Raw genomic sequence first — 15260 nt, forward strand, 5'->3', positions numbered from 1 at the left:
ACTATTTACTTCATTCCACAGACATTTTGTCCATCTGCACAGTTCCCCTTCAGACCAAATCCCTGGGGCCTTTTTGTGCTTGGGAGAAGATTTAATTTTATGAATGTTGATAGATTTATTGAGTTTCTCCTCAGGCTGTGAGTGGACTCTCTTCAGCATATATTTGAACTTCCCGTTGAACATGTAAATATTTCCTTGCATCACAGGATCTTGAAGTCCAGACATGTTTTTTTTCCTTGTCAGACTTGACTGTCCTGCAATGAAAAGTGACAAATCTACTTAGCAGTGTTGTGCCATTGTAATAATCCGGGTTTATGGTTTTAGTCCATTAACTGAACCCTATGAGGTTCCCTTTTCTTCTCAGCAACAAAGCCAGACCTAAATTTACCGACTGGATTTTGTTTTGTTTTGCTTCGAGAATGCAGACGTCTGTTTCAAATCACATTTAACATTTTGTTCAGAAATGTAAACACCATATGGAGCCGTAATAGTATTGCACTGGTGTAAGAAAAGCAAAAAAGGCCTCACAAATCAACAATTCATGTATACATGAAAAAGCAGCTATGTTGAGTAAAAAAAAACAACAACAATTTGATAAGGACTCGCTGCTTTATCCGAATGGTATTGTACATCAATATGAGTCTAGTATCTCATTTAAACACAGTAACAAAGAAGATGAGGTAAGCAGCTTGAACCTGGATCAACAGACTCTACCATCCTTCATATTAAAGGTTTTTTTTCTCTGCTTGTTCATGTCTAGAATAAAATTATGATTTAGTAAATGCTTTTTAAATATAGTTTATATAAAATTTATCTGCAAAATTTTGATTTTTCATTTTTTTTATTTGTAGGATCTTTAACTTGCACAATAAAACGTCTTGAGGTGACTCAATTACTCAAAGATGACTTTGGGGACTGAATTGTGGGTAAAATTGAGGCTACAATGCTTCAAACCTTCAAACTCATTTGCTACCCGTTGAATATCACACTGACTGCTGGTCTGGGATTGGCAGACACTCGGCTTTAACACAATTCTGGGTTATTCATGACTAGCTTCTTGCTAGCATGCAGAGGCTCACAAGAACTGGTATCCTGTGAGCAGACAGTGTTTTTCTCTTTTTCCCCCTTTTTTGAATCCCGTGCAGTCTGGCAGCGTTGCAATCAGAATTGCGATCTGAATGCATGGTGGTGCCGAACACATTTTGCTTTTACAAGAACCCTTGCATAGAATCTCTACAGGCTCCTCTTGTTCGTGGGACTCTTTACTCTGTTTATTTATTCATTTCTTTTTGTGATTGTGGCTAAAATTTTAAATAAATTGTGCAGCCTATGGATGCATCTTTCTGAAACTCACAATGAAAAATGAAAAAAAATTCTATAATGGGTGCTAATGAGTGAAAACATTAGGAAAGTGTTTGCAAAGGTCAAGCCTAAGTGCCATTTTCTTATACACTTTGTAAGATTTAAAAGATGTGTGATCTTGACTGCACACAGATATATTTCAAACCTCACTGACCTCAAGTGCTGCTTAGTGTTGTGTAAACCAGCAGTCCCCAAACTTTTTTGCACCACGGACTGGTTTATGTCCATCAATATTTTCACGGACTGGCCTTTAAAGTGTTGCAGACAAATACAACAAAATAAAACCAGTACCAGTACCAAAAAAATTTATACATAAAAAAAAGATTTACATATAACACAGGGGGGAAACCCAGGGAAACCGAGTAATGAAAAATGATTAAAAAAAAGAAAAAATGATAAAAACCATAAAAACCATAAATTTCACACCCGTGCCTCAACTCTCACAGCCCATTACCAAACGACTCATGGACTGGTACGGGTTCGTATATAAGCATATAGTGAAACAATGATGCTGCCAAAGCATAACTGTTTGATAGAAAGTCAAAGAATCTCCAATCTCAATAGTGGAGGTGTTTAGAGCAGGAATAACAGGAGTAGCAATAATCACTGCGATACAATATTTTGTTTTGGACTGACTAATGTATCAGTGAGCTATCCCTACAGCCATGCTGCTAATAAAACCTTTAAATAATTTAGTCTTTGTATGATGTAACCCATTTCTGTCACGTCTTCACAGAATGTGTCCAAGTAGAAACTCAGAAAATTATCATTCAAAGGTTCCATTCACAGCAGACTGCAAACTGTATATCTTAACAGTCCCACAGACTCACTTAAAAGATTTAAGCTGATTCTTCCCTTATCCTCATCTAATCATATTAAGATTAAACTGTGGAGGCTGCTTCCATATGCTGGCACATTGCTTTTTCTCTCCTTGGGCTTCAGTTATTTAGTCTTTATATAGTTCATATTATATTTATATATTTATATAGTCTTGCAGTTATTGCATTCCTGTCTGTGGTGACTGCAAGATACAAGATGTCATGAATTCCATTAACACATGTTTGTTTCTCATCTGTTCAGTTAAATGTGTTAAATGAATGTCTTCATATGAAAAATATTTGTATGGTAGCAAAACTGTTCCTTTAAGAGATTTCCTCCACTGTTTCATTTTGACTTTTATCCATCACCTACCGAAAGTATTTAATCAGAAATCATGTATTTTGTTGATTTTTCTCATCTTTGGTTTGCAAATACTCTAACAGAGCTGGAGAAAGATTTGTATTTCAAGGAGGATTAGAGTGAAGCATGGAAATAAGTGGAGATTGACGATGGAGGGGTAACATGAAATGACAGTTTGAGCATGCTGAGCAAAGATTGGGATTTATTTTTGCATCCTTAATGATGTAGGAGAAAATCATAAATCATTATTGCAAAGTGAGTCTAGTTGAAAGCAAATGTCTGTCTGCTGTCTACAGTCTTCCTTCACTTTCGTCTTATTGCCTGGCTTTCCCTTCTAATTTCCCTACACAACCACAAGCACCGCTCACTCTGTCATGACTCCCGGCTACAGTGGCATCTCATTTAAAGGAAGCAGACCAGCCCTTGTATCCATCAGTTACAGCAGAGGGAGGGAAGACGGGGCTGTGAAGGGAGGGAGAAAACGACTATTTAAGGGCTCGAGTTTAAAGCAATGGGAGTCTGACCTAAACACTCCTCACACTTTAAAAGACATTTCCTCCCACTCTCTCTCTCTCTCTCTCTCTCTCACCCTCTCTCTCTCTCTTTCTCACTCCTTGTCTCCCGCTTTTCACTTACTCCCTCTTTCAGCTGAACCCCAGCCTGAGCTGTGAACTGTGAGGGAGGATAAAGAGCAGGACTGACAGAGCTGCCACCTTGCTGGAGAGGCTGTATGACGGAGCAGTGACACAACAGAGCGAAGCATCATCTTTTTTCTTGGCTTCACTAAATTTGTGAAGACCCGGAGGAGCGCCTCATGTTACCTGTGGGGGCTTGTGACAAAAAAAAACAGAGGTAAGAAGATCTATTTATGAATTTCTCTGAGTAAACAGTTATTTGAAAGGTCAGTTTTCTCATTTCCTTTTGTTTTTAAGTGAAAGTTGTCAACTTGCACTAGTGAACCATACTACAGAACCAAAAGGCACAATTATTATTTATTGGAAGTGCATTCTTGGTGTATACTGCAACTTCTTCCTCTGTCAGACTCACACAGCAGCCAGTGCTGGAAGCAGCGGTGATGACTGACTGCTGTGGGAGTGAACATGTGGAAGAGTTATCCCAGGCTTTGATCGCCTCGGTAGAATGGCCAGCGCACTTTGTGCCAAAAAGAGACCCTTGCAAAAAATGTTGTCAGGTTGTAGATCAGTACTGGGAGAAAATATAAAAATAACAGCTGTCCATCTGTGTGTGTTTCTGCATGGGGCCAAAAAAATGCACAAATATCCCTGTGTCTGGTGAGGTTTTGCAGCCTGATGATTCATCATATTACTCTGGGCAATGCAGTTCAGACTTCATCGTGCATCATTTTTCCACCACTGAGATTAAATGAAAGGAAAAATAGGCAATGCTAGTGACGTTGCCAGCATGGGTAAAGAGAAATCAAAAAATTACATCCTTCAACCACTCAGTCCATTAGCTATGCTTAATTGAAATTTAAGTCAAAGTCAGTGGTTTTAACTTCTGTTTCATCCTTTGTGTGGTGGGTTTGAATCACCAGTTCCAGTCCACATTCAGCAGAAATGAATATTTCAGCTGAATGAGATTATAATCGTTCAGTTCCTCTGATGTGCAGTTTTATCCCCCTCACCCACGCTACTTCAGCTCATACCTAGAAGGCACATCGCTTCCCATCATATACAGCTATAGCTATTTAGGAGAGTATTTTTTTTTGTATTTTCTCTGCTATGTGCCGTGTGTCCTGGGATGATTGTGTGCAGCCGAGTGAGAAAGGTGTCCGTGTCAAAGGGACAGCTGGTTTAATAGCCGGAGCTCCCAGAGGGCTCATACGACACTGGTTCCCTCTACATGACCTTGACACACAGAGTCAGGGGTCATAACTCATGCCTCTTTAGTTTATGTAAATTATATTTTGGTTCCTGTTTCTTTCTTCTTCTTCTTTTCAAGTTTCAGGATTCATTCGAGCAGCTGAATGTTAGCGAGAGTAGTGAACTGGGTTTAATGAAAGTCTTTCCTTCTTTTAGGTTAAAAGTCAACAAGTTAATTTATACAACACATCAATAAATCTATGTTTTCTATCACATAACTGCAGGCTCTGTTTCAGGCCTGTGACTGTGTCAGAGTGTGAGACTTTAACACTGTAAATCTCCCACACTGTCTAAAATCAGGTATGCTGCTAATAAGCGGGACCGACACAGATGGTTGTTTCTGTTCATGCCTGTTCACGGAGGAAATATCTGCTGGTAACATGCACAACAGTAAAATGCCCACGCTTCACTCACTCACAGCAGATTAACTAATTTAAAATGACACATTTAGACACTTGCATAGTATTTCCTCCATTTATTAACATATATAACATAGCACATATTTGCATTTAAGAGCATACAAATTAAATTACTTTTTAAAAAATGTTTATTTTTGCAGAGACACAGTAATTGCTACTGAAATTGCTGAAAGTCTGCATTCTAGTCAGGCTCACCTGCAGACACAGTGAAACTGCTTTTTGGTACTCTTAAAGTCCCACGGGATAATATCTGCCATGCTGCAGTGGGAAACTTTGTAATCTGCTAATGAGGTGCTGCTATTTCTCTTACTGTATCAGCTACATTAACTACTCTAATTACCTTTCCTGAGATGATTTCCAGCTGTTTCTGATGCTGTTGAGAATCGGGCTTTGTACTTTGTAATGCATGGAAAAAATAGAAATGTTAATATATCACAGATGAACAACTGGATGCACTCGTTTATTGTTGACCACTGACTGAATCCTGACACAATGCTGTCAACCACAAATGTTTTCCATACGGACTGTGTCCAGACTTGCTACACGTATAATCTATTAATGGATGCTTGTGTTTAGCATTAAATCTGCATGCAGTAGCACTTTTGGCTCGCCAAAGGTTGAGCTATTATATGGACATAAGACGAGAACCTCAGTGCCGTTATTTCAGTTTGACTAGGCAAAACAGATGTGATCAGCCCAGGGCCAACATTCCCAGTTTCTCTTTTCCACGTGGGAAAGTTCCCTTTTTGCTGCCAGCATGGGGAAAGAATACTAAAGCTACGGGAACTGGATTATAGCTTAGTGAACAGGTTATATTTATTTCAATTTTCTCTCTAAATTGTCTTCCCATGTCCCATAGTCAAAGGAGATGTCCTTGGTCAACCCCAGGGCTTCTCTGAATGATGTGTTCTTGGCTTTGTACTGTAAGCACTACCGTTCTCAGTAGTTTAACTTTGCAAAAACATCAGATCACATTTATATAAACAAAGTTTCCGCTGGTTTTGAAAAGTTACAAAAAAGAAAAAATGTGCTGGCAGTTATCTTTTTAAAAAGCCTTTGAAGTTATTTCAAGTCTGAAATTTAAAATGTAAAATTTGAGTTAGTGTGATGTGTAATGTACACATAATTTACAATTACTGATATATGAGTGACATTTCAGAGCCTTTTACACTTTCACAGCTGCCTCCTGCAACTTGCTGCACGTTTTCTGCAATCCTTCCTGGCTAAAGAACTACTATTTACTATTAGTGCTGTAGAATTTTTTAGAACCATTCCTTCAGTACAAGTAACAATAAAACACAATGAAAACACCTCACAACATGTAAAACTATATTAGTGGTAAACTGTGCATACATTTTTAAAAATAAACTACTTTGCAGAAAATTGTGTTTTTTTTAGCAATGTTATATGGATTAATGTAACTGCTTTAGAAGCTTTAGGTTGAGCTTATGTTAATAATTTATATTTTGTTTAATCAGCAATCAAAAGGATCCTGTGAGGGTCATGTATTTGTAAATAAACACCTGCTAATGAGCTCAAACACAGATTTACAGCTTCATTTTGAAAAAAGTATATTAAATATTTTTTTTTATGTAAAAACAAACAAACAAACAGGTTGGTCAAAATTAATTAACAATTGACAATTATTTTAATTAATTTAATTAATAATTGAAAATATTAATGAAAAATGAAGGTGGTGTATGAGGAACACTGTTCGTTAAACTTTTCTCATAGATGCTAATTTTAAAATGCTAGAGGGGCAAAAAACAAGGCGTTTCTTGTTAACGTGTTGATGGAGTTATTAAAAACATTTTCACACTGTATTCTAACTCTTCTATATATTATATATACATATTGGCCAAGGCAGCCACTAAGTCATTTCTAATGCTACTTCTATTACCGCATAACCCACTGATGCTAGCTGATCTCAGAGCTTGTCTACTATGCTCCCATCAATTTACCATTAGAGACAGATAGAGGGCTAGGAACGCACATGCACATCAACCAGAAAAAGGTGTTATTTCCCAACTTGACAAGCTCAAGCGATTGATAATGGAAAAGAGATCTTTGCAAAAACTGAGGTTCACTACAGATTCCTGTGGAATTGGACACAAGCGGAGTTAATCCTGCTTCCAGAGACTATTGCCAACTGTAGCTATATGATGGATGAATGCAAACAGGCCAGAAGCTTTATTGACAGAATGTTGTTTGAGATGAAAGGAGAAGGATCACTTTAACTTTGACATTTTAATTGATGTCTGTTTTTAGATCTCGCTACACAAGCACTGCGTGCCTTGCTTGGACCTCTCATTTTAAGAATGTTTTTTCTGCTCTGTACAACGTGGAGAAGTGCACCCAGTTAGAAGAAATGAATCAAAACAATTAATTAATTAACCTAATTAACTTCAATTAGTCTTACAATGAAAAAGTGTTACCAGCCAGTATTTTCTTAAAAATATGTTGAATTCCACTGCTTATTATTTCAAAAAGTCCATATTTTACATTTATGATAATGACAGTGAGCTACCTGTGGGCATTATCAAGAAGTTTTTTGTTTTGCCAGACTGACTGTAAATTACAAGTGATATTCAATTCAATTCAATTCAATTCAATTTTATTTATACAGCGCCAAATCACAACAAAAGTCGCCTCAAGGCGCTTTATATTGTACAGTAGATCGCACAATAATAAATACAGAGAAAAACCCAACAATCATATCATATGACCCCCTATGAGCAAGCACTTTGGCGACAGTGGGAAGGAAAAACTCCCTTTTAACAGGAAGAAACCTCCGGCAGAACCAGGCTCAGGGAGGGGCGGCCATCTGCTGCGACCGGTTGGGGTGAAAGAAGGAAAACAGGATAAAGACATGCTGTGGACGAGAGACAGAGATTAATAACAGATATGATTCGATGCAGAGAGGTCTATTAACACATAGTGAGTGAGAAGGTGACTGGAAAGGAAAAACTCAATGCATCATGGGAATCCCCGGCAGCCTACGTCTATTGCAGCATAACTAAGGGAGGATTCAGGGTCACCTGGTCCAGCCCTAACTATATGCTTTAGCAAAAAGGAAAGTTTTAAGCCTAATCTTAAAAGTAGAGATAGTGTCTGTCTCCCGAATCCAAACTGGAAGCTGGTTCCACAGAAGAGGGGCCTGAAAACTGAAGGCTCTCCCTCCCATTCTACTTTTAAATACTCTAGGAACAGCAAGTAAGCCTGCAGAGCGAGAGCGAAGTGCTCTAATAGGGTGATATGGTACTACAAGGTCATTAAGATAAGATGGGGCCTGATTATTTAAGACCTTGTAAGTGAGGAGCAGGATTTTGAATTCAATTCTGGATTTAACAGGAAGCCAATGAAGGGAAGCCAAGACAGGAGAAATATGCTCTCTCTTTCTAGTCCCTGTCAGTACTCTTGCTGCAGCATTTTGGATTAACTGAAGACTTTTCAGCGAGTTTTTAGGACATCCTGATAATAACGAATTACAGTAGTCCAGCCTGGAAGTAATGAAGGCATGAACTAGTTTTTCAGCATCACTCTGAGACAGGATATTTCTAATTTTAGAGATGTTGCGCAAATGGAAGAAAGCGGTCTTACATATTTGTTTAATATGTGCCTTGAAGGACATGTCCTGGTCAAAAATGACTCCAAGGTTCCTCACAGCATTACTGGAGGCCAAGGTAATGCCATCCATAGTAAGGATCTGCTTAGATGCCATATTTCTAAGATTTTCAGGACCAAGTACAATAACCTCAGTTTTATCTGAATTAAGAAGCAGGAAGTTAGCGGCCATCCAGGTCTTTATGTCTTTAAGACATTCCTGCAGTTTAACTAATTGGTGTGTGTTACCTGGCTTCATGGATAGATAGAGCTGCGTATCATCTGCATAGCAGTGGAAATTTATGCTATGTCTTCTAATGATGCTGCCTAGGGGAAGCATGTATAATGTAAATAGAATTGGTCCTAGCACTGAACCCTGTGGAACACCATAATTGACCTTAGTGGGTGAAGAGGACTCTCCATTTACTTGAACAAATTGGAGTCTATTAGATAGATATGATACAAACCACTGCAGTGCAGTACCTGTAATACCTACAGCATGTTCTAATCGCTCTAATAAGATATTATGGTCAACAGTATCGAACGCAGCACTAAGGTCTAGCAGGACAAGCACAGAGATGAGTCCACTGTCAGAGGCCATAAGAAGATCATTTGTAACCTTCACTAAAGCTGTTTCTGTGCTGTGATGAGCTCTGAAACCTGACTGAAACTCTTCAAATAAGCCATTCCTCTGCAGATGATCTGTTAGCTGTTTGACAACTACTCTTTCAAGGATTTTTGATATGAAAGGAAGGTTGGATATTGGCCTATAATTAGCTAAGACAGCTGGGTCTAGAGATGGCTTTTTAAGTAAAGGTTTAACTACAGCCACCTTGAAGGCCTGTGGTACATAGCCGATTATTAGAGATAGATTGATCATATTTAAGATTGAAGAATTAATTAATGGCAGGACTTCTTTGAGCAGTTTTGTAGGAATGGGGTCTAAAAGACACGTTGATGGTTTAGAGGAAGTAATTATTGAAGTTAACTCAGAAAGATCAATTGGAGAAAAAGAGTCTAACTTAACATCAATGGTACTAAAAGTAGCTGTAGACGATATTACATCTGTGGGATGATTATTGGTAATTTTTTCTCTAATGATAAAAATTTTATTTCTGAAGAAGTTCATGAAGTCATTACTAGTTAACGTTAAAGGGATTGTTGGCTCAGTAGAGCTCTGACTTTTTGTCAGCCTGGCTACAGTGCTGAAGAGAAACCTGGGGTTGTTCTTATTTTCTTCAATCAGTGACGAATAGTAAGATGTTCTGGCTTTGCGGAGGGCTTTCTTATAAAGCAACAAACTATTTCTCCAGGCTAAATGATGATCCTCTAAATTTGTGACACGCCATTTCCTCTCCAGCTTACGAGTTATCTGCTTTAGGCTACGTGTTTGAGAATTATACCACGGAGTCAGGTACTTCTGATTTGAGACTTTAGTTTTCACTGGAGCTACAGTATCCAGAGTCGTACGTAGTGAGGAGGTAAAATTATTAACAAGATAATCGACCTCTGTTGGAGTAGCGTTCAGGTAGCTGTCCTGCTCTATGTTGGTACAGGGCATTGAAGATGATAACAGTGGGTGGATTATATTCTTAAACTTAGTTACAGCACTTTCAGAAAGACATCTACTCTGATAAAGTCTACTCTCCACTGCTGTGTAATCAATTATTGTAAATGTAAATGTTATCAGGAAATGATCAGACAGCAGAGGGTTTTCAGGAAACACTGTTAAATGTTCAGTTTCTAAGCCATATGTTAAAACAAGATCTAGAGTGTGATTAAAGTGGTGGGTGGGTTCTTTTACATTTTGAGAGAAGCCAATTGAGTCTAATAACAGATTAAATGCAATTTTGAGGCTGTCATTTTTAGCATCTACATGGATGTTAAAAATATGTTGTAAAGGTTTCAAGAAGTAGATCGCAAACACATTGTAAGACCAAGAGTTCAGATTTACAACTCTAATCGTAACCTACCTTTATCCTGCCGCTCACCAGATGTGTGAGAGCCTCATGAAACCTAAGCTGGGTTCTATATGGGCGTTTAAACAGGTAAGATGAAGGACAGTGAAAATGCTGGCAGGGGGTGTGGGACAGAAGCCAGGTCAGGTCAAAGGTGGTCATGATAAAGGAAAGGAAAGAGGACCGATGAAAAATCCCTACCTTCAAACCTATATCTCTGAAGTAGCAACAGTTTTACAGCCTTTGTATTGCGTGCGACTATTGTGATTTAAACACAGCCATGCTGCCTGTCATCTAAGTATAACAATAAAAAACAAGGGAAACATTCAGCTATCATTGCAAACTTTTTTCAAACTGTTTTCACTGTTTCAAAAAGTCCTTGACGAAAGCCAACAACTCTTGATTCCTTTACCAGTTTATTTTATTTTATTGGTTTTCCCCAAATATAAAATCTTTGTGCTTCCTTACAGGAAGGTTCAGCACAACCTGTAGAGAGTCCATCATATTTTAGAAGAAATATATTCATATTTTACTCTCAAAGTTAACACGCACATTAACAGTGAACCGCTTGATGTGCAATAACAAGGAACTATAATTTTTCTGAGCTCAGATGACATCTTGAGTCAAGGTAATCCAGTGGTTATATATTTTACTGTAACCCACTGTTAGATTTTTCTACAAAATTGTGAGGCAGATTTTGTTCTTGGTATAGGTCTCACTATTTTGTTTGTGTGTGTTACTGCAAGTAGTTTTATGTATATCTAGGCTTTCTTGTGTTGCTTTAAGAGGATGAGGATCAGCCACAGGTGTTTTGATTTTGTGTCTCAGAGGATAAAATACTTCTTGGTCATAAATATATGAATATGCAGTCATGGCAACCCTGAGATCCAGCAAAAGCTCAGATGAAGCTTTTCTGAAGATACTTTCCGTTATGCGATAGCTGATCATTGTGTCAATAAACAGTTTCCAGAAACTCTCGAGAGAACATAAATCCAGGTGCACCACATGTCTTTTTAAGTCCATAACTGCATTTTTGGAAGTAATTTTTCACTGGTTTGCATGTGCAGGTGGCTACCAATCAAAGAGTCTGGACAAAATCCTCCTGTGCTGCCAGAAATGCAGCTTCTTTATAGAGGTATTGTTTGCTGCCTCCCAGGTGTGCCAGCAAACAAGCATGTGAACCTGAGGGCCTATCTGGATGACTTGATTTGCTGGCTATTTGTGGATGCAATGATTATTGACTGATGAGTGAAGGAATTTAAAATCTAAAGCCTGCAAATGCAGTTAAGCAACAATAACACAGCTTTGATATATCATAAAACTCCATAAAGGAATAATTTTTTCCAGTAATGAGGAAGAGTTTGCCACTATGGGCCTTACTATTGATTTTCAGTATCTCGTGCGAACTTAGATCATTTGGAAACTCATCACTGAGTAATCCAAGAGGGTTTTCCCACGCTGAGGAAGAAGCTTGTCATTTTACTCCCATAAATTATGGTGCTGTTGGTGTCCAGATAATGAAGTTGGGCAAGGAGTGCTGTGAATGAGATGAGTACGTTTTCACACATTTTTACCTAATTTTATGTGGACGCTAGAGAATTAGGATTATAATTTTTTGAGTAAAACAGCAGATTTTTTACATTTACACAAACACCGTGGACCAAGTTGATGCACCAGGACACCTGCGGATTATTTGATAATAGGGTTTATTTTATAAAGCAGGGCTTTAATAAAAAATACCTTTCCCTATTTATTATGCAAACTATGTACAAGATTATCAAAAATTATCAAAAACTACATTTATTGGATATTTATTTTGACTGTTTAACACCAGCAAAGCAAAGACGATGAAAAAACAGTCCAAAAAATAACTGTGTCATATCCTAAATGTTCATGTTGCACTGATTTCCATCTCTCAAGCTTCTTTCTTTCTCTAAACAAGACAAAACTAGTCACATGTAGTGAACTTACACCAAATCACCAAACCCTAGTCGCATGTACAGTTGATTGTTATGAAAGACAGGCATTATGAAAAACTGTTTTAAAAGACTTTGTGAGGCATTGAATGTTGTGGATGGCTTTCAATTCGTTAAAATTTCATCTCAATTGCTGGTTTGTTGTCATTAGAGCAGGTATAACGTGGTTCTTTAGGTGTTTTCTCCTATATAAATTAATTGTGCTATAAAGCATTAAATACTAAATTGCTGTAACAATGTATCTGTCTGTCTTTCCAGAACATTCACCGTTAACCAGGATCGAGCTTCTGTCTGAGGTTCACACGGATATTTATTTCACTAATAAAGCGCTACACATCTAACATGGGTACACAAGGCCTTCTGGGCTGCCTTCTCCTAATCACTTGCCTCACCTTATCAAATGCTGGGCTTGTGAAAAAAATCCTACGGCATCGACGACAGACTTTGGCATCCCCTGAAGATCATAACATAACCCTCCCGAGAGCAGATCATCCTGTGGTTTTCAACCACGTCTATAACATTAATGTTCCTGGCAGTTCCTTGTGCTCAGTGGACCTAGACGCTACAGAAAGTACGCACCTTCATCCCAAAGATGCACCAGTCTCCTCAGGCCATCACATGACCGAGCACACGCTCGACGGGGAGAGCCAGATTGTCTTCACTCACCGCATCAACATACCTCGGCAGGCCTGCGGTTGCACCGACCACTTGACCGGTCTAAAAGCCCTCATGAGCCGGCTTGAGATGCTTGAGGGAGAAGTTTCAGCTTTGAGGGATCAGTGCCACAGTGAAGGGGCCTGCTGCAGTGCTCAGGTCAAAGGTAGGTGTAATTTTTCCATCACGCTGTGTCAGTCACATTTGCCTGTTAGAGCCAGCAAAGTAAAACAATCCTTTATTTATCAGACTCTGCAATGAAAAGTGCTTTGTAACCCCACAAGGCTCGTTCATGAGTCACATCTGTTCCCTTCATCTGCTGAGAGTTCTTTGGAATTTAACGTGGGGGTGTAATTTTAGCTGTACAGTAGAGGACACCAGCTCATCTATTAACTTTGCATGTTTTTTTGTTATTTTTTGGATCAGTAAGGGATTACATAAAGTTGTATCAGTACCAATGAAAGCAAGAAAACAGTAGCTGCTAAAATAAGCCGGAATAGTTTGGCATTTTAGGAAATACACATTCGCTTATGCATCTGTTGGCTCTTCATAGCATACAGAAAAGTCTTTCTTCACTGCCAACTCTCAACATGAAAGTAAAAAAAGCATGCTTTCTCCAAATGTCAAACTATTGCTGTAGATGATGACATTTTCAAGCTGACTGCATTTGTCATTGTTATGCTGCATTTTTTTTAAAGGTGAAGTGGGAACAAAACCTTACTGTAATGGTCATGGAAACTTCAGCGCTGAAACCTGTGGCTGCATATGTGAGCCTGGCTGGAAGGGACCCAACTGCACCGAACCCGAGTGCCCAAAGAACTGCCAGGACCGAGGCCACTGCGTGGATGGAAAGTGCAAGTGCTTTAAAGGCTTCGCTGGAGAAGACTGCTCATTTGAGGCCTGCTCTGTGGACTGCAGCGTGCATGGCCAGTGCGTGGGTGGCGTTTGCGTCTGTACGGATGGTTTCTTTGGCGAAGATTGTTCTCAGAGCAAGTGCCTCAATAACTGCCTAGGCCGTGGGCGCTGTGATGACGGAGATTGTGTGTGTGATGAACCATGGACTGGCTTTGACTGCTCTGAGCTTATCTGCCCCAAAGACTGCTACGACCGTGGACGCTGTCTGAATGGAACTTGCTACTGCGATGAAGGATTCGCCGGGGAAGATTGTGGAGAGCACATCTGTCCCAACAACTGCCGTGGTAATGGTTTCTGTGTCGATGGCCAGTGCGTCTGCACAGCTGGCTACAGTGGAGAAGACTGCAGTCAGCTCACCTGCCTGAATGACTGTAACGGTAGAGGAACCTGCTTCAGTGGGATGTGCATCTGTGACACAGGGTATCAGGGTGAAGATTGTAGCCAGTTGGCATGTCTGAACAACTGTAACAACAGAGGCCAGTGCATAAATGGACAGTGTGCGTGTGATGTTGGCTTCCAGGGAGACGATTGCTCCGAGCTGTCCTGTCCAAACAGCTGCTTGCACAGGGGGCGCTGTCTCAATGGTCAATGTGTATGCGAGGAAGGCTTCGCCGGTGAGGACTGCAGCATCCGCACATGCCCTTCAAACTGCTACGGCCGTGGAGAGTGCACCGAGGGGCGTTGTTTATGCCACGCAGGCTTCACTGGTGAGGACTGCAGTGAACTGAGCTGCCCCAACAACTGTAGGAACCGTGGCCGGTGCATCAATGGTCAGTGTGTCTGTGACGAAGGGTTTGCAGGAGAAGACTGCAGTCAGAGAGCTTGTCCCAACGACTGCCTGACCCGCGGTTACTGTGTGGACGGAGAGTGCATTTGTCACGAAGGCTATTCGGGAGACGATTGCTCCGTGCTCACCTGTCCAGATAACTGCAACAACAGGGGGCGTTGCGTCGACGGAAGATGCATGTGTGAGATCGGATATGAAGGAGAAAGCTGTGCAATGATGAGCTGCATCAACAACTGCCAGGACAAAGGGCACTGCGTGAACGGTCAGTGTGTCTGCGATGAGGGATACATAGGAGAAGACTGCTCACAAGGTAAGAGTCTCTAGACAAAAAAAAGGATTTGACAGTTCACAATTTTAGAAAGTTTCCATGTGTTAACTAAGTGCACCATAAAAGCAAATGCAGAGTGATGTAATTTCCTTCCGTTCTCAAAATTCACTCACCACTCTTCTTGAAAGAAACTATTCTGGTGAATATAAAAGAGGGTTTCGGTTTTTGTGCTGCCCTTGTCTGTACTTGGTTTGTG

The 15260-nt window shown here is 39.8% G+C and overlaps 1 protein-coding gene across 3 annotated transcripts in view; it reads left to right on the forward strand.

Moving 5' to 3' along the window:
* tnca (tenascin Ca) overlaps window positions 1–15260 on the forward strand; it is a 55317-nt gene that overhangs the window by 14035 nt on the left and 26022 nt on the right. For all 3 annotated transcript variants that reach the window (XM_063478078.1, XM_063478076.1, XM_063478077.1), the window contains exons 2-4: window positions 3190–3393; window positions 12639–13200; window positions 13733–15046. In XM_063478078.1, the coding sequence (XP_063334148.1) occupies window positions 12723–13200; window positions 13733–15046 (1792 nt within the window). In that variant the 5' untranslated portion in view covers window positions 3190–3393; window positions 12639–12722. The remainder of the gene's footprint in view (window positions 1–3189; window positions 3394–12638; window positions 13201–13732; window positions 15047–15260) is intronic.

Source organism: Pelmatolapia mariae, linkage group LG7 (assembly GCF_036321145.2).
Source record: "Pelmatolapia mariae isolate MD_Pm_ZW linkage group LG7, Pm_UMD_F_2, whole genome shotgun sequence".
In the NCBI taxonomy this organism is placed as follows: Eukaryota; Metazoa; Chordata; class Actinopteri; order Cichliformes; family Cichlidae; genus Pelmatolapia; species Pelmatolapia mariae.